This window comes from Caloenas nicobarica, chromosome 1 (genome assembly GCF_036013445.1).
Source record: "Caloenas nicobarica isolate bCalNic1 chromosome 1, bCalNic1.hap1, whole genome shotgun sequence".
Classification (NCBI taxonomy): domain Eukaryota; kingdom Metazoa; phylum Chordata; class Aves; order Columbiformes; family Columbidae; genus Caloenas; species Caloenas nicobarica.
Window position 1 is genome coordinate 118,748,840 of NC_088245.1, and position 20,486 is coordinate 118,769,325.

General features: G+C 43.3%; 1 protein-coding gene across 1 annotated transcript; it reads left to right on the forward strand.

Annotated features, from left to right (window-relative positions):
• The first annotated feature begins 6,606 nt into the window (after positions 1-6,606).
• Positions 6,607-20,486, forward strand: ICOSLG (inducible T cell costimulator ligand). Its single transcript, XM_065648320.1, has 7 exons — positions 6,607-6,679; positions 10,001-10,041; positions 12,009-12,371; positions 12,867-13,151; positions 14,694-14,870; positions 15,884-15,919; positions 18,710-20,486. The coding sequence occupies exons 1-7, from the start codon at positions 6,666-6,668 to the stop codon at positions 18,718-18,720; spliced, it is 927 nt and encodes a 308-aa protein (XP_065504392.1). The 5' UTR covers positions 6,607-6,665; the 3' UTR covers positions 18,721-20,486.

Here is a 20,486-nt window from a genome sequence, read left to right on the forward strand (position 1 = left end):
GAGACATTCCAGGCCAGGCTGGACGGGGCTCTGAGCAACCTGATCTAGTTGAAGATGTCCCTGCTCATGGCAGGGGGGTTGGACTGGATGGCCTTTGAAGGTCCCTTCCAAGCCAGACGGTTCTATGTTTCTATGATACCTGCTCCTTCTCTTCCTTAACTCCCAGTATCTGCATCTGACTTTATTCTGAGTTCGTTCTTCAGCTGTGCCCACTCTCTTGTCATTCTTATGGCTAATGTATTAAACCTGGGAAAAATAAAATAATCCTTCTCCAGAAGGCGTTTCATACTCCAAAGCCTGTGAACTGCATTTCCACAACAGGGTTTTTGATGCATTATCTAGTGTCCTTCACAAAGGAGCTTTCACTACCTGTGATCAAAGTAAGGCATATCTAGCAGAAATTAATCTGAGTAAAGGACCAGAGGTCAATTCAGGAAGCAAGAGCACTCTTTTGCTTGGGATCACTCGCGACACAGGACAACATGTACTAAGTAGGAGAGGCTCAAGAGACATTTTAAACAATTACATAGTATTCTCAATACTTTTTTTTTCAATACACCCACGCACACAGCAAGCAAGCAAGCGTGTTGCCAAGTTATTCCTTTTTTTTTTCTTAAGCAACACAAGATCAACTATCTCATTTTGAATAAAGAACTGTGAATACCAGTACTCCTTTCTAACAACATAATTAAATATATCATAGTCCTTCCCTTCTCTGGGTACAAATACATCAGTTACCACTGCTGCTGTGCTCACAGAGCACATCTTGCCCTGAAACTGGTATTTTACAGTGCTACAAGTGTCCTCTTTTGCATGGGGCTGTCTTGAAATTTGGGTGTTAAAAGTGATCTTTTTGGCCAATGCCCTGAGTACCTAGTGTGACAACAAAATGGGAGACAGAGAGCATAGAGAGCAAACAGACTGTTGTTTTCTCTTAGTCCATTCACTTCCATCCAGGCCAAGTTCACCATCTCAAAGGGGCTTCTCAGAATAATGAAATATTTATTTTGGAATCACATTTTTTTCCTTATTTCATCACCAGTCTGTTCTCAGCCATCAGCTTTGCTGTTTTACTCTAGATGTCTCCACTAGTCAAGGATATAATTTTCTTTTGTGCAAATGGTCTTTCCCTCATCTTCTATTTTTAAGATGCAGTGGTCCCTCTTCCACTTGCTACTTCTGCTAGTCTCTCCATAGACGAAGTGTTGGAAAAGTGTTGTATTATCATTCCTGCCTCATATTTTCTTTTGCTCTTTACCCATACATAACATTGCAACAGGCCAGTGCTACTGTGATTTTCCTCTGGACTTTTTTCTCAGTTGCAAGTCATGATCTACTATCTTTAGTGTCATGCACTGAAATCTCCACACTGCAAAAGGCAGAGACTTGTGGAGAGCATTCCAAAAGGATTTGGTGTATTTCAAATGGCATAGCACAGTCATACATCTACTGATGGAAGAACAAGAGGGTCACACAATCTTTATTCCATCTGAGTATGATTTTGCTCATCTGGCATCAGTATGCTCACTATGGACCACTCTTCTACAGCAGCAGTGATCTGCTGCTAGAAGTGTAACTTCTTAATGTTTTCCAAGAAGAAAGGAGGATTATGATCCTTAGAGCAGCATTCCATTCATTTGGTGAGGCTATTTCTGATTGCTCTACCACTTTAGATTATCTGGATTATGCCTCTTACCTCCTTTTTCTAATACCAGATTAGCTTGCTTGCTCTGTTTATGACTCCTTTTAGTCTTTCCATTAATTTCTTCTGCCTTCTTCTGCCATATCTTCTGTGTAGGTAACATACCAAAAGGTAAACAAAGTGCTTTGCAGCAATTCTTGACCAGCACTTGAGTGTTTAGTGCACCAGCTAAAAGTGACAAAGAACATATAACCACCACAACCCACACTGGGTAGGCTGTAGTACTTTCATTTGATTACTTTACTTTGAAGATCAATGGTCAACATTTGCTTTTTTTCCTCCACTGCAATCTCATTTGCAGGTATTTTCCATCCTTTTGATTACGCTGTGATATGTGATGCACCAGAGTGCTTCTCTGCTTGTGACCCTTTTCCTATCGTCTCATGTACTAGGAACACTGCAGTCATGGAGACTTTGATTAGATTTTTGGTAACCTGTGCACTAAAAACATTATTAGGAAATACATGCTAGCTGATTTTTACATAGCTTTCCACCATTTACATTTTTATCATGATGATTTCAAAGCTTTCTATCCCAGAATTTATTTGCTGAAGACATATATCCCATGGTCCTGTAGCCTCTGAAGTTTCTGTTGTACCTGAATTTAGCACTGATTTATCCCCTTAGAGTGGATGAATACTCTCCAACTGATGTCAGTGAGGCTGTAGCTGTTAATATCAGGGTATTGCTTATTGTTTCTGACTTAAGATAAAGGCTTGAAGTCAGCTGTTAGTTTCCCAAATACTTCTTTTGGTCCTGTTAAAATATTAAGAGCTGCAGATCTTTATTTTTCTGTATTCTGGAGTAAGCCCCCCAAACCTACGGTACATAATATTGCTTTGAGGTTTTTCTAGTTAAAGTTATTCTCCAGTTGCATGCAGTGCATGACCTGGACTGTTTTGCTCATGTAGACAGTGTACATGTTTAAAATGTGAGACATGAAACTCTGAGTAGTCCCTACTCTAGGTATCCCTTTTTAGTGTGCTTTCTTTAACTGCATCTCTGTTGTCTGCTGCCAACTTCTTATGCCTTCATCATGTATTTGTCTCTTAAGTTTGGATGTTATCTCATTGCCTCCTGTTTTGTCTTGACACATTTGTGCATGATGGGGATAGATTCAGTGCAGGCAACTGACTGGTGATCGTACCTCTCTTTTGGTTTTGTCACTGTGTCATTGTGCCTACTGAGAATGACATAGGCATCTGGTTTTCAAAGAGGTGACATGATCTAACCACCCTAATAACTTTTCGGCATTCAGTTATCCTCTGCTACTAATTTTATGTGCATTTCTTTCATGGCTGTCCTACCAAAAATGGTTAAAATCCTCCACATCACATACAGCCATGTCACTCACTTTTTAGTTGTCCCCAAAGGTGTTCAGTTTGCCTGAGATTTTCCTTTTTTCTACATACACAGAGAAAGGTATGTCTCTGTTTCACAAAGCCTAGTCAGTCTCCCTGGATTCTCAATAATTGCATAAATGAGCTTGCCATTGAAGATGTGTGCTTTGCAGACACACCTGTTGTCTTTGCTTGGTACTTGTTTGAAAACAACTAGCTCTCTAGCTCTCCAGTATGTAGATCACTTCTCTGTCTCACAACCTGGAAACATTAAAATGTCGTTTTCTTCTTTTTTTTTTTTCTTTTTTTTTTTTCCCCCCAATTCTTCCCAATGTTTCTAGTTTCGAAGTCCATAGGCAACATATTTGCCACACACAAGCCACAGGAGTTTCTTCTTCCAACAGCCTTAAATGCCTTAATTTAATTGCATTAGGTGGTGCAGACACACGTCAGAGAGGACAAATTAACTGTCAACACAGGGGTTTTTTACAAATACTCTAAGAGCTCAGCTGTTTCTGCCTCTCCCTCACAGTGAGACATACACACATGCACACAGAAGGAGGGACCAAATGGATCATCTTCGAGACACTTCTAAGTCTCTTAAATGGAGAGTACATCAGCTATCTGAGATTGCTTCTATGTACTACAACTGAAATGGGTTTTGTACCTTAACAATCTTGAACATCTTGATTTTCTGAAGCTAAGATCCATCTTTCCTGTCATAAGCATTATAATTTTGGAAGCCCTATCAGACAGCTTTGCATGTGCTATGCCTTGTGGTTATCCTATATTGTAGCTTTTTAAACAGAAGAAAACAAATGAATACACATTTTTGTATTACTAAAACTCAACTTTGGAAAACGAAAACAGTTGCTGATAAGAATTCATAGTATTCTCTGACAAAAAGCAAATCTTATCATAACTTCCAGTGCCATGCAGAAGCAGCAGTACATCTTACTAGTAGCTTTGATACATAACTCTGAAGTTGGCCCTTCTCAGAGGTAGAGGTTGTACCAGATAACCTTCAGAGATCCTTTCCTGCTTGAATTTTTCTGTAGGTAGTAGGAATAAGCAGCTACAGCTTTGATGAAAACTTTTCATGCAGGCTTTTCAAACATCCTTGCCTGTTATCATTCGTGTTATCTTTGATGTGATACTTGTAGGGGAAAGATCATGTAACTGAGGTCTGTATTTTGACCCTAAGCCAAACACCCTGACTTATTGCTAGTAAATGACTTATTAACAGAACTATATTTAAAAGAATAAAAACATATTGCTATTTAGTGTAAATAGAAGGAACCATATCAGCTGCAATGATCCTCAGCTGCAGCTGCTTCTCATTTTCTGTTTGTGTGGAAAGAAATAGGGGAGCACTCCCTAAGGAACATCTTACACCTAATAGCAGGGATTTGGCAGCAAGAGCCTGCTATTACTAACCACAGGGTTGTTCAGTATGTGCCATAGGAATGGAGTCACTGGCAGAAGAATATCCTTATATTTCATACCCTCTGGGGACTTCTGCAGGTAGGAACAACTTTGGACCTGCCTAAGGCTAGGCCTTAATGAAACACCATTTTGAAGGGAAAGAGAAGACAAAGTTACCTTATAGATTAAAAGCTCATCACGAATTTCAGGCAATGAGGATTCAAAATGCTGGTGCAGGCAGAAAAAAGGTTCGCACCTGACTTTTCCAAATCCCAAAGAGTCTCCTGCCTATTGAGACGTATTTGCCTTTCTTGCTTATTCCTTCTCTCATTCTGAAATTCCACCTAAACAGGTACTACATGTGTATCAACAGGCTATTCATATTTTGTATGAAAAGAGCATGATAGAAACCATTTCAAAGAACATCAGAAGAGTGCATGCAAACTATGCGTTTTAGAAAAAAACAAATTTATATCCAGAACACTAAATATTCAGCTATACGGTTAAGCTACAAGAACTTAAAGGTAGGAAACTTTTAGCCAGGAAGAACTGGTTCTGTGGGTATCCAAGTGTCTGCTATTGAAACAGTATCTAACATATCAAAAGAGTAGTTCGCCAAGTAGGATATTCCATCCAGAAATATTTCGGCGAAAGATACGAGCTGGCTGCTGCCAGCATGTTCTGATTCAACTTTAATTCCACAGTAATGTTTATCTTCCTTTAAATTTAATGTAAATTTAAGGCTGCCCTCCCAAACTGATCACTGATTTGCAGCGTATTAGCAATACAGAAAGGCTGAAGTAATGTAGGCTTTGAGACTCGGAACGGAGAGCCCTCCTTCTTGCTGCTGGCTGGCAGGAGAACAGCATTGAGACGTGCTGGTCTTGCGCAACCCTGGAGTTTCTGTTCATCGTGAACAAAGTAATTGGTATGCCATTCCCAGGGTGACTCAGAGCCACGACCAAATAAAACATTAATATGGCAATATTTTTTAACGACTGTCACTGCGATGCTTGTTTGCAGCATGGCCGTGACACCTTTGTGGTGTGTGTTCCAAACATTCACATTGGTGAAGGAGTCCCAGTTGGGCTGAGGTGCCAAACTCAACCACTGATGTGGGGCCACAAACAAAACTGCTGGTGAATGCAAAACACAGCTTTCAAATAGCTGACTACTGCTCCAACACCCCTTATCAGTGCAATTCTGTTAGAACTTTTATCTTCTGCACCTTCAGGTGTGGTCACACAACACATCAAATCACATTTATGGTTATTTACTAATTATGCAATCATAAACTTATTGTCTTTTGAAACGTATTTTGAAGTACAACAGCTGAACGCCTGGTTCCCTGGCAGGCGTTGCAAAGACCAGTGCCTGCAGCCAAATTCCAGTACGTTGCCTCCTCCCTCGCAAAGGCTGAGCAGGGGCCATGGGACTGGTCTCCACCGCCTCGCAGGGCCAACAAGGCGCTGCTCCCTCCGTGCTTTCACAAAAGCCGGTGCTCAGCCCTGGTTCCCCAGGTCCGTCCTCCCCAATAGCGCCCAGAGGTGGCGGTGAGGGGCACCTGGCCTGATGGAGCACAGGCAACCTCCCTTCAGGGAGCCACGGCTTTGCAGGGGTCAGGAGCCCCTGACAAGCAGCCCCAGGGAGGCTCAGGAAAGGAGTCAATGAGGATGGGCGAGTGCCTGAGACACCCATACAGTCATAGAATTGTTCGGGTTGGAAGACACTTTCAAAGCTCGCCTAGTCCAACTCCCCTGCCATGAGCAGGGACCTCTTCAACTAGATCTGGTTGCTCAGAGCCCCGTCCAGTCTGGCCTTGAATGTCTCCAGGGATGGGGCATCTACCACCTCTCTGGGCAACTGGCGGGACGGAGTGCCAGGACAGGGAAGGGCTCTCTTGGACCGCAGCGCCCGGCGTGATGGGCCGAAGCGTGGCTGGCGTTGACCCTCACGCCCGGAGAAGGGCTTTGCGGGCGGTTCGAGTGCCGGTCGCAAGGGGTCCCGGCTTGCACGGTGCCCCGGTGGCAGCGGGACTGGCCGCGCACCGGCTCCGGGCGCGCACGGAAGGCGGAAATCCCCGGCGGGAGGAGGCGTGGGAGGGAAAGGGGAATGGCCTGAACGGGGCAGCCGGCGGCTCGGGACGGCACAGCACAGCTCGGTTCGGCTGGGGCAGCCACCCGCCTCCTGCCGCCGCGATGGAGCCGCGAAGGTGAGTGGCCGCCCGGGACCCCGGGGCGAGCTGCCGCCCCTCCTGCGTGTCGCGGGGGAGCACAAAGTGGCTGTTTGCCGGAGTGCGGGCGAGCTGCTTGCTCGGGGAAAAAGAGATACACGCTCTGCTTAGAAAAATCCGAGTTTCATTGTAATGCAGCTGGCAGGAAAAGCTCTGACGGGGGTGGGCTTCTCAAATGGAGACAGGGGCGAGGTGCGGCGCGGGGTCCCCTCCCGATCCCCGGCCCCGGGACAGCGGGTTGCGGCGTTAAACGTGCCCGGCGGCGGGTGCCGGTGGCCGGCCGGCACGGCGCTGGCTGCGCGGCCGGGGCGGGCAGCTCTGCCGGGCGTCTGGAGCTGCGGGAGCGGCGGGGCAGACGAGAGCGGGGGAGGCGGGTTTTGCCATCGAAGGCTACAAGCGATTAACTGTCTTATTAAGGAGCTTTTTTTTTTTTTTGCCGAATGTGAATGATAGGAGAAGACAAGCAGGCCCTCTTAATTTATTGCCCAGATTAGTGCTGCCTTACAGTAGGCGTCAGAAAAACTTCACAGATAACCTAAGGACGGCACTTACTGGTGCGAGGAGAGCGATGTCACTACAAGTTTAGGGGATAAAGCAAATCTTACCAGTAGAACAAAAACCTCGAAGTTATTGTTGCAAAGACTGGGACATCTTTTGTCTGGCTAGTTTGTGCCGGAACAGCAACATCTCAGGATTCTAAAATAAATAGTGCATGAAAAAGTTGAGATGCTGGTAGGAAGAATAATCTCACCAAGTAAGAATGCATGAAAGAGGAAGTGCAACTTTCTCCCGTTTCACATGACATTTTAAAAACCATATCGAAGGGGAAGGTGTGGGAAAGAGTTGAATAAGTAATAATTAAAAAATATATATAACAAAAACACACTCTAAGAAACTAATGCAGTTACACCTGCACTCAGTGGAGCTCACTGCCACTGTGATGGACACAGGAGGTGAGTGTATGGGGCAAAAGGGAGGCTTCTCTGCAGGCAAGAGCATTTCTCTTTTTCTAACAGGAGCCTGGCATTAAAGCTATTCCAGGGGAACACAGTGGGCTGACACTGCCCTCACACTACCACAGCTGCAACCTCCTTCAAGTAAGAGGATGAGCATCTCTGGATCTGTCCAATCTTAACTGTGACATCATTTATTAAAATAAGAAATCAAGACATGCTTTGTGTACATACATTAGAGAATCAGTTCTGGCTGACTAGCTGAATGTTTGACATCAGCAAGTGTCTGGCATGGGAAATTCCCCGAAGAGTCCCATAAAGATAAGTCAATTGTTGTTCTCTGTTTAATTCAAATGACTGAATATATCCATAGTTTCCTACTTGGGCAGGGAACAATAAAACAAACACAGCCACAGGATTAAAAGTTACGCTGAGGTAAGATTGCCAAGACAGACCTGTACAAACCTGGCATGAAAGTTATGGCTCCTGCACAGTATACAAATACAAAAGAAATACAATGCAAGACCATGTGTAAAAAACACTGAAAGTCACTGCCAGAGACAGAAAAGAACTGCTTTCCTGGAGTGTTTTGGTACACTTACTCGGGAAATCTAAAGTAAGGGCTGATTGCAGATTTACTAAAATATGTATTAGAAAATAAATGTTCCACACTGTGCATCCACTTAAACTTTTGAAATCTCATCTATGAAGCCATTTAAATTGCCTAGAAAAGGAAAAAAGTATTTTCTTCACATAAAAGTAATACAATTCAGACTGACTGTTCCCTAAACTTTGCCCATCTCATTCTCTGGAAATGAAGCTTCAAGTAGAGGTAGATTTTATGTCAGCAATGTCCTCTGCTTTCTCCATGGGAAGCCAAATATGTTTGGGTAGGTCATCATTTTCTTGGGGGCAGATGGGAATTAGAGACCTTCTTTCACAGCAGTGGAGACCGAAGTTGCACCCAGGCACCTGACAGAAGTAAATCTGGACAGAAGAGATGCTGTGCCTGGGAAGTGGTGGACAAATCCTGATGCTTGGCTGGACAAAGAGTCAGGAGTTGTGGGGAAAGGGCAGGAGGCCTGGAAGAAAGAGGCAATGGTGTGAAGCACAGCTGGTGGGGAAAAGCGAGGTGACAAATGGCTGCTGGGGGAGCGAGCTTAGGTTAAGGCTTGGAGGGATGAGGGTCAGAGAGGGCAGGGTTGGTCTGAAAGGAAGAAGTCAAGCAGCTCAGATGGGAGACCCTGGGGCTCGTTCCTGGGTTCACGGGCTGCTGGGGCAGCTCTGCCCACTGCCCCAGCCCTTGACTCAATGTTGGACCTGGCTGAGGGTTGAGAACAACTGGGAAAGGGAACCAGCGGCACCCAGGCAGTGCGGCCTCACAGTGTTCCTTGCTTGCCAAAGCGAGCTGGGGAAACTGGGGATGAGCAGGTGCTTATGTCCGTCTGCCCATCAGCTCAGCTTTGCAGACTTGTTGCACCCAGGGCAATGTCAAGATGGGCAACTGCAGCCACTCAGGTCCCATTCCAATACCTTTCCAGTGTCTTCCTTTCCTTTCCCACAGCAAGAGCACAATGTATAGCTAGGCATGGTAGTGAAAGGCTATTTTAAAGTAACTTTTAGGAAGGTGCTGAACATTTCTCTTTCACAAAGCCCTGTGGGATGAAAGTTAAGTCACTTGGACTTTATAGATGGGCTAAACTGGGTTTTTCTAGAACATCGAGCAGGCGTAACTCCCTTGGGAAACTCCCACATAGATTGCCTCTCTGGAGTAGTCAAACACGCCGAATTCTTTCCAGCAAAACCTTTGCACAACTCCCTGTTATCAGCATGTTTCCTGTTTACGCATTTTCACTGCGCGCACAAAACGGTGAGCAGTGTGGTCAGCTGCTTGTCATCCTCGAACCAGATAAAACCATAACTGACTGAGTTTCAGCAAAGCAGTGGGATGCAGGGCTTTGACCTGGATTTAGGCCGGTGCAGCCTTGTTCCTTCCCAGTGACCCAGAAAGCCTCCAAGGCCTATTTGTCCACTAGGTCTATATGGTTCATTTTTCACAAGACGGGCACAATACCAGCTTCGTGCCTTCTGCTCTGATTCCAATATTAGTGCGTTTTACTGCTATTTGTGGTGTTGGCCACCCACCCACAGAGTTATGTCGTTTGAACAGAAGTTTTGCAGCTGTCAAAAATGCAAATGCTTAATGAGACATTACATAGTAGCAGTACCTAATTTACCTACTTCTGCTACTATACTGAAACAATCAATATTAGCTTTATTGCTTATGTAAACAACAGATATGCTAAGCCTATCATGTAACAATCTTGTTTGCTTTTTTTAATTTTAGCTGTGGATTTCTGTTACTGCTCCTTCACATCTTGAGAGCTGGTAAGTTCAGAACACTTCAGTGAAAAATGAAGCTGCCCTCCTTTAAAGTGTTTGGCCAAATACACACATTATTTGTAATATGTACAATATACACACCTGCGTGGTTTTGGCAAGACACTTAAGAATTCCTTAGTGTGATATGCATCAGGAAAAGAAGAAAAAAAAATCAGTTTCTATCAGTTTAAGTACGGAGAGTAGTAAAGGATATTATTGATGCTCTTGCTTAGATTGCTCTGCTTGCTTTACAGACATCCCTGTGTATTTATTTATGTCAACAAAAGGTATTAGAAGTGGGGTAATGAGGGCTATTAATAAGCAGATCTAACATGCCTGGATAAAGTACATACTCATATTGTGACTAGAATTATACATCACTGTATCAAGTACCCAAGTCTTCTACTACAGTTCCAAAAACCCCTTTCAAAACAAAGGTAAGGTTAAAGGGCATCACTTCGTGATATTTAGTTGTTTTCAGAGTTGTCTCCCCACCGTTCTCGCTTAATCACTGAGAAGGACCTCAAGAAAGCCATCAAGGAAAGTCCTGGACCCCAAAATCAGGACAAACTGTACCAGATTCAGTTTCAGTAGATGCCAGCTGGCCTGTTCCTAAATAATGCCAGTGATGGAGGTGCATCCGTTTTCCCAGGCAATGCTTTGCAGAGCATCACTTTTCCTGCTACTACAAGTAATTTCCCAAAGTCTGAGCTGCAGCATCTTTGTTGCAGTTCAAGCCCATTACTGCTTGTCTCACCCAGCAGAGGATAAGAGCCTGGAGAACACACTGCCTTCTTCCCTGCAAGTACTGTGTTTGCTTCAGTGGTGTTTTATAGCCAGGATACTCAACTCAGACTTGTAGATGAGCTATTTCTGAGTCCAGTGAACCAACACAAAGACATGTCCTCCTTTAACATCGTTGCCTCCCTCCCACCTCACCATGCACTGTTTCTGCATTTCCAAACCCTCACTCCTGCCATCTTTCTTTCCCTAATCCACCCATCCTCATAATCCCTACCCCCAGCTGTAGTCTCTCCCATCCAGCGCACTCCTGACCTCCACAGAACCCTCAGTCCGACACTGACGATGCACAAACTGCTTTGGTCTCAGCAACCAGTTGCACCAGAGAGGTTTTGGCTGCTGGGGTGGTGGAGAGGCGATGCATCCCTCCTGGCAGGGAGGTTGTGACCAGAGCTACCCTGGCCCTTTTGGAATAGCTGACCTGCACCTTCTGCATCACTCGGCAGCCAGCTCATTCCTTCTCATTGCTCACCGGGAGGAGAGGCTGCCTTTCTCGTGTCTAGAGGCCAGGAAAACCACCCTGAAAGATAGATACTGTGCTTCCCTACCTCCAGTAGCCATGAGAGCTTGTAAATGTCTAATGAATGTGTCACTGGAGGTATCTGGGCATGTTGTTTTGCCAGCAGAGTATTTTTATTGAGAGGGTGACATCAATAGTAGCTATAAAATGTGATTGTTATGACATGCCCACTTTGAGAAACACTGGGTTTACTACCCTTTTAAATTCTTTTGATCTCCAAATAATGGTAGCACTCTTTTTCTGATCAGTCTTTCCACCTCTTGTGATTTACCTGGCATTATTTGGCATTTTTCTTAATTAAAAAAAAAAGTTGTTATTACATCATTAGGACTCGAATATGTCTTCGCAGTCAGTCCCTGTCAGTGGACAAAGTGAAACATGCGGGTATCCATGGAGCTGGGAGCCCTTCGTTCTCAGAGAAAGAAATAAGCAGAAGGCTTTGTATTGTAAAAGGTCCCTTTGGAAAATGCACAGACAAGTAGACATGTTGAGAATTAGCCATCAGCAAGTCAGGAGGTAGGAATGATTATGAAGTGAGCACACTCACCTGCCTGTTATAAATACTAATACTGCAGTCCACATGTGGTAGAACATACTTGAAACAAATGACATTTTTTTCCACATAACCTCTGTCTCTTTTTTAATCTTCTAGTTATCGCACTGGAGGAGAAGATCATCACCAGTAAACCTGGAGACAATGCTACACTGAGTTGCATTTATCAAGGAAAAGAATTACACTTAAAAAATCTACGGGTATATTGGCAAATAGCTGATGATCAAGAAGAGTGTTCAGTTGTACATGCACTGATCTCTGGTCAAGACAGTGAAAGTGAACAGTGTATTCACTTCAAAAACAGGACTCAGTTATTCTGGGATAGATTGGAAAAAGGTGATTTTTCCCTGCTACTACTAAATGTCAGCCAGAGTGATAAACATAGGTACAAATGTGTAGTACTGCAGAAAACTGAATATACCAGAGTGATTCATCAGGCAGAAGTGGTTCTCAGATTAGCAGGTAAGAACTTGTATTGCTTGCATATATTTGCCCAAATTCTCATTCCAGCTTTTCAAATTTGTGCCATTTCAATATTACATTTAATCATACCCTTAACTTTGAAACATACTTCAGCCCTTTGCTGAAATGAAGTCTGCTTAATTTAAATGTTATAGATAGGGAATCTAAAACTGGAAGAATACCCGTAACAGCTGTTTATCCAGTGTGGGATTTTTTTTCATCTTGGTTTTCAACAGTATAAAGACTCTTGCACGTGACTGGGTTACAGCAGCTTAAGAAGTTGCTTTCTTCCTTTGGGTTTGGCTTCAGCCTTCTGCCCTTCCAGTAATTCTCTCAGCTCTCTGGCTTATATACCAAGCTGTGCAGGTGTTTCCCTTTCAAGTGACGAAAGTTGTACGAAACCCAGAGCTTCTGCTTCAGAACCCATGTCAAAATTTTCTATTTTCAATATATTTCAAGCAGTCAATGACTATTTCTTTTGCTCTTGCCCTCCAGCTAGTTATAGCCAACCCATACTCAGTGGACCCATAAGAAACAGTGACAGCACTGAAGAGGAGGTGACTTTCAGCTGCAGGTCTGGCAATGGATACCCAGAACCCAATGTTTACTGGATAAATAAAACAGACAACAGCCACCTGCCTCCATCAGAGCTAAAGATCAGCCGCCACGCTGACGGCACTTACAGCGTTTTTAGCATGCTGAAGGTTAAAGCCACTTCTAACATGCAAATAGAGTGCTCTGTAGAAAATAGAATACTTCGGGAAAATCTGTCAGCCAACTGTAAGTCTCATCATGATACTTCATGTTTTCTAGATAGCAGGTATATCAACCAGTGTGTCTCTGTCTGTAGATATGCACTAACAAGGCTACCCATTAATTCAGTAGCTCCCAAAAGTGCCAAAAAGAGCACAGTTTTCTTTGTTTTCAAGCTAGTTACAGTTAGCCGTGGACTTCATGTTTACTTCTGACTTCTTCCACACTGAAGTGAACACCCTGTCAAGCGTGTTATGACAACAGCACTGAGAAGCTCTTCTGTCAGAGGCAGTCACTGGGCTTTATCCTTTGGTTCTTCAGGAACATGATGACTTGGGGAGTCCCGTTATTTTTACGGGGCCACTCTACAGTAGTGCCACAATTCTTGAACCCCTACCCGTCTGCTTTGCAGCACTCACATTTGCTTTTTACACTGCCTAGTTTCAAAGTTCCGTTTTCAGTCTCCAAAACTCAATTTAACACAGTGTGCTATTTAAAGTAGGCCTATAGCAAACAGGTAGTATTAGCCCAGTAGAATGATGCACCAAATAGCACAAGTATAAGAAGCTATTTATTGCTGATATGGGTGATCAATAGTAAAAACAAGTATTTAGCCACTCAACCTTTCACAGAAACAGAAAGCTACCTAAAGAAAAGCTAAAAAAAAAATCATAGCTATAATGGCAATAGTGAATTTCATCATTTTCAAACAGGTGTTTAGACAAGCTATTTGGAGTGGGAGCTTATCTGGAGGTGGCTATTCAGGCTCATTGCTGTTCCTGGTCCTCCCTCCCACCACCTTCCTCTCACAGGTTTCTGCACCTTGGTGCGAGGAGGTTTGATTGTTTGCATAACTGTAGCTGGATACCCACAGTTAATTTACCTAAACACACCAATCAATCGTGTACTCTGGACTTGACACATAGCCCAGATATAGATTGGACTGTTTCAAGGAACAAAAATTGTGTGCACAAGCAAAAATTTCACAGTACAGTTTTTGTGTGATAGCATACCCTTGCTGTCATCCCAAATTAAAGGAAATCAAAGTAACCTTGTCATTAGTTTCCTGTCGTATTCTTGGGGAAAAGGCTTTCATCTTCTTATTTTTTGTTGGTTTCTAAAAGCACTACCACACTTGAAAGAGTAAGAGATGTGATCTGAAACCTTCAGTTTGCAGCAATCAGTGGGAATTTGTCATTAACTTCAGGGAAACAGGTTTTCACCCACTTTTCCAGATACCATCAGATTTACATTATAGATTCTGTATAGATTTATTTTCAGCTGAGTCTAGATACAAACTCAAACATTCAATCTCCCAAGGCTGGCAGGAAAGAAAAACAAAAAGGAAGAAAGAGGGATGCATGCAGTGTGATAGAGAGGAATAAACACATTGTATTATTAGACCATGTAAGCTAAAGATGTGCCTTGGTCAGAAGGAATACCACCAGAGTCACAGTGATATTAATACTTCAGAAATCCTTTTGTGTGTATAAAATGAGGTCAAATACTTGCCTTGTATGAAATGTGAAAATTTACATCTTACTATGGCCTTTTTTTATTTTATTCTAGACACACAGCAGAAGCAAAGCAATGATTCTAGCACAGAAAGTCATAAAACCCTGGAAAAAAGCAGACGAAGTGCTCAAGCAGCTGGCATCGTTTCCATTGTCATTCTGATAGGTCTTCTAGCTGTTTTAGCCTGCTGGCTGCGGAGACGGAGATCCTCTAAACTAGTATCCTACACAGGTAACGAGGCCCTTCATTTGCATGATTAAATCTGAAGAATTATTTTTCATTTGCCAAAATATTTAGTGTCATCCAGTGCATTGCTAGAAGGTACGAGTAAGCTACCTGCACACAACAGCGGGAAATCATGCTGCTGTCAAAAACCTAGGGTTCCCTGGGGAAGATACGTAGCATCCCAGGACATGTTACTCTTTATGGTTTTCTGCTAGGGCACTTGACTTTGTGCTGGTTCAGGCCACAGTTTCTCAGCTGCGATCCCTACAGGCTCTTTCTGGAGGGGATGCTTAGCACATCAATCCAGAGAACTTCCAAGTGACTGGCTGGACCATTAAGGGTTCAAGATCACACTGGGATCAAGCAGCTTTCTACAAGTCAGAAATAAAGCATGACTCGCTATCATTCCACATTATACATGCATACCTCTGTATTGCTGCATTTGCCCACGTGTGGGATTCTTCAGTGCTTGGCAAGACAGAACAAAAAGTAGCTCGAAAAGACATCTTGTGAACCAGACTCAGTCTGCTGGTGTATCTGAGTACTTCTGTAAGCCACTTTACAGGTATATGAGAGCTAACATCTAAAAAAAGGGAGCAGGGGCAATCATACTTCTCATGGATAAAGACCACATGTTCAGTCCATGCCCTCTTCCTCATGGCTAGCAAGCCTAGGTGCTTCAGAAAAGACCAGGAGAAAGCAGGGTAGTGATCTTGCCAAGCATCTGCAGCGGCTGTTCTAGGAGCCATGTCCTTCCTTCAGAAACAACCCAAGAGTGGTGCAGGATTCTGTCGCAAGACATGGAGCAGGGTTGTTGATTGGAGCCCAAAAATCTATTCTTGCTGAAGTGATGACCTAGATTGTAGGCAGTTAAAGTATGGACTGTATTTTGCTGTCCAAGGAGGACTTAGCACATTGAACCCTCAACCTTAGTGGATGTTGCTTAATATTAATTCCATGTGAATAAAGACTATAGTTATCTATCCCACATGCTTAAAACAGTGCATTTGTTTCAACAGATGTCCAACCAAATGGAGACAGAGGAGGACTCAACTGTAAGTATTAGAAATATGTTGTGTATTTGTCTCAAGAGTGTCTTAACTTCATATCTTCAGTACTCAAATCCAGCACAAGGCCTTTGGATTAGGCTTGCTGGATGTTACAAACCCAAGCCTATAAAGTGGTAGCCCTATTTCTCTCAGCCCTTTCCTTGAGCTCTTTAAAGTGTTGCTAAAGGCAGCCAGAAAGTCTCAGTTCCCAGAAGTTCCTTCCACAGCTCAGGCCAAAGGACATGACAAATCGACAGGGGACACAAAGCATACAGGCTGAGGCCACCCTCCCCTCCTGTTCTATAGCTGTGCTGCAGCTACTGCTGCCATCAAGATAGGTCAATTATGTTATAAACCAGGCAGAGCCGAACTGGAAAATCTGTTTTAAATGCTGATTTTCAACTCAGGACAGCACTGGCCATTTATTGCTTCATATCATCTCAGTGCCTGTCACCAAATGGTTGTTCTCTGCCTTTTTGAGCACCATATCCTAGAGGTCTTTAGCTGGGACACAGGAACATCATATGCCTCATATCTATGAATCTAGTGTATATACACCCAATTTAAAATGTACTAAGCACTATCCTTTCCTAAGAAATATTTTTTTTTTAAAAAGCACCCACACAAAAACCCCCCAGTTTATACCATTAACATATTCATATTTTTTTAAGCAAGAATGCAATATTGCAGGCCAGCTAGTTTACAAATTCATTTATAGTGTTGGAAAAAGAAAAATAAGGCAAAAAAGTCCAAGACAAATTTAGAAAATCAAACTCAGCACTGGGAACTTGTGAGAATACAGGGAGGATGAAATATCTACCTATTTTATATCTTGTTTGCTAGTTCCCACTGAAGCAAATAACTGTGTCCTGGTTGTCTCTGCAGAACAGGCAGAAAATAATGTGGTTCTACCACAACTGTAATAGTGAAAGCATAGTTTGTCCTAGCAGATGCTGTGAGTGTACCCAATTCATATTATCAAGCAGAAGCAAAAGAACCCTTAAATTAAAGACCTTTTTCTAGAGCTTCTTTGGTGGTCATGCAAACTGGGTTAACAGTCAGTTATTTTCCAGACCCATCACACAACCCCAGCCTGATCCAGTGTTCGCATTTTCTAAGTATCAGGAGGCATTACACTGTTTCTTGTAGAGTGTAACAGACAGAAGGATGGATTTTCTCCTTCTGTTACTGTGAGCCGCATTAACAACACAAGCCATTAATTTAAGGTCAACTTTTTCTTCTCTGGACTTACTTATACCAGGCCCTATTTGATGAGATCATTTGACTTAGCCCATAAGTAGAAAAACCTCTGCGAAATAAACAGGAGTAAATATTTATCTTACATTGAATACTGCTGTAGCATGATTTCTTCCTTAACAACAAAACAAAGACGCTTGCCTTCCAGACACTGTCTTTTCCTTGGCATGTCTCTGCACCATTTGTGGAAGATGAGGTGGGACAGCAGCTTTGGTGATTCACTAGTATCGGAAGCTGTCTCACCTCTGAGGGCTGTTTTCTGCCAAGAGAGGCATGTAAGGCACAGAAGGCAGTATCTTTTGGGCATTCCAATTTGAGGGCAACTTGGACCAATACCAGAGAGATTAGAATGATCTGGGGAACGTGAAAGATCGGTTATGTTTGTTTAGGCTGAGGAAGGCAAGGCTGATTAAGGACACGATAACAACCCTCTTCAGAGAGTCCTTAAAGAAGATGGGACAAGTAATTTGTTGTCGTAACCCAGCAAACACAGCACTTACAGCACAACAGGCTTAAAAAAGGAGATTTAAGATAGATGTTAGGAAAAAAATGTCTTTCTAAGGGCAATAGTAGTTGAGCACTGAGGCAGAGAGTTTGTGCAAGCTGTCAAGTCTCCATCAGTCCAGGTTTATTGGTGTTCTGTTTTTTCTTCATCAAAGAAGAAACAGTATCTGTCATCAATGATTTAGAAATAGGCAATACTACCTTGCTACAAAAGATAGGCTCTTGGAGAAATTATCATTTCGACGATCCTTTGCAATTTTCAAGCAAGTTCCATGCAGTAGGACACTCTACCACTACTCACTCATGGTAGGCACAGGGACACTGCCATAGCATTTTGCTTTTCAGTACTGACATAAATATGTTTCTGTGGGTTTCACTTTGTGAAGAAGGTAGGATTGTTACACAGGGGCTGAAAATCCTGAATACTGCAAAACCAAAAAGAGCCTACAGAGACTAGCTTTGCTGTTACAAAGAAAAAAAGCTTTGGAAACTGCAGGCAAGGCAAGTTGTGAAGAAGAGTAACTTCATCCCGGTGGGGTTAGTCTTTCCAGGCACCTGTTAGAGTCAGTGGGGCAGGATGCTCCAGCTGAGGAGAAATTCAGAACTGGAGCAATTCTGAATTGCTCCATGGAGGGATCCCTCCACTGCCTGTAGAGGAGCCCTAGGAAGCTGGTTTCCCTTGACCACAGACAAGTTTTGTGCATCTCATTTTGTGAAGTAGCTTGAAATGAACCAAAGATTATACTGACATCCCTTCACAAGGGAAAGGGATGTTAACAAGGGAGGACTTTGTGCATTTGCACAAAGAGAGGTCCTTTCGGTCTGTGGCACAAAGGCAGAGGGCCCCCAGTGTCTCGGTTATCCAGGCAGAGGCAAGGCGTCATCCCGGCTGATTCTCACCAGCATGAATACATCTTTTCCATAGCTTTACAGCTTGCTCCACTGGTTACATAGGAAAAACAACTCCAGAACATGATTCTTTCTGGGGGACTTATTTCTATATGTTTTTAAAAATAAGTTGTTTTGTTTTTACAGCACCCATCTAAATGGAAAGTCTGCCAACAATTTGGGCAGCTGGAGATGTAAGAGAAGCGCCACCCCATCTGTAATACAAGTGACAGATTTCTGCTGTGTGCACTGAGAGAGATGGCAAAACAAAAAGCTTCTCCAACACAAGAGACAGCAAAATCTGCTGGATTTCTGTTCCAACCAATGGCTGTGTCCACACAACAGTTGTGTCACCATTTTGGACAGTACTCTGCAATAGTCTGCCAGGGTGCTGAGCTCCTGCATGGGGGAAATCAGTAAGCCGGGGTCTTAGCTACTCTGTGCTGGAGTGCTGAAAGCTGGTGAGTGCCCAATCTCTTGTCATCACCTTCGAGGACTTTGTTACTAGCAGAAGGGACTGCCTTTCAGGAGAATGAGAGTTTCTTGCTGCTTCTCCTTACCCTGGAAGTGACTACTGAATGTAAAGAATGGCAGCTGGGAAAAAAAAAAAAAAGGAAAACTGAAGGACTCTCTGGAAAGTGAGATTTGTGACCTTTTCCACCTTTCTCTGTCTCCAGTACATCTTTTTATTGTCTGGGTTCACCAGTTGCATATTTTTGTGTACAAAACTAGGTAGAATATTTTGACCCAGTCCTTCAAAAATGGAAGCTGCTGTAACAGGGTTAAGCACTGAATATGGTAACATGAGGGAACGTGCATTCTTTAAACGCACTTGATATCAACATTTTGGTTTTTAACAAGTATTCCACTGAAAAGGGGAATTCCACTTTTGACAGAAGCTGGTACATACTGTGTGAAAGAACAGGCTGTGGAAACACGACCAACTAAAAATAGTGGTCTCTGCTATGGTAATGTTGGGTTACCTGGAAAAAAAAAAACTGTAGTTCAGCTCCGCTTGTTTCAGCTGGTCTTTTTTTAAGCACTCCCCTATGGCTTCCAGGGAGGATTGTAAACTGAAATTTTTGAACCAAACCTCTTGTTCTGTCCCATCTATCCACTGACACCCCCTGCCCCCCCCCAAAAAAAAAGCAGACTATGTCACTATGATGTCCATTAATGTCCAGAAAGCCAAGAACTGCAATTCCCTTGTGCCAGTGCTCATGCCTCCCCGGTTCAGCCCTGAGTCAGCGAAAAGCAACTGATTGAAAATAGTGAAGCAGGAAATTTTGCTGATGGTATGAGGCCTCGGAGGAGGTATGTATAGTAGCTCACTTGCCTAGGTGGGATATTTTTCCTCATCTTGTCACAGGAGGGTGAAGATTATGATTTTAAACTGAGCCCTGGAAACACTTGGCTTGTTCTATACCATTTGCTAGACCAAAATTCTACCATTTTTATGAATAAGTCACAGCCTTGTTTATCCAAACCCTGCAGGGGGGAAGGCACTCTAGTGTCTACTGTGAGATGGGACATTTGTTTTTCATATCAAGAACAGCTTTCAAATCCCAGCCAAGTGAAGATAAATTTTAATGTCCTGTTCTCCCATCACACGGAATCCAGAGCCTTTTGGCAACAGCAACTAACTTTTGCTGAAGCAACACTCCCAAGGAGGCTGCGAGCTGGGTAGTTGAACCACCACAGCTGCGCCAGTGTCTCATGGGAGGACTGCACTGGCTCAGCCTCCATGGCATGTAAGAGAAGAGGCAGTTTAGCTCTCACTTGATGCAATCTAAGCCTACTCACCTATTTGAACAGGATAGGGAAAGTTGGGTGGTTTTTTGGTTTTTTTTTTTTGTTTGTTTGGTTGGGGTTTTTTGTTGTTTTTTTTTTTAAAAAAGTTAAAAAGCCAAGCTACAGCTAAATA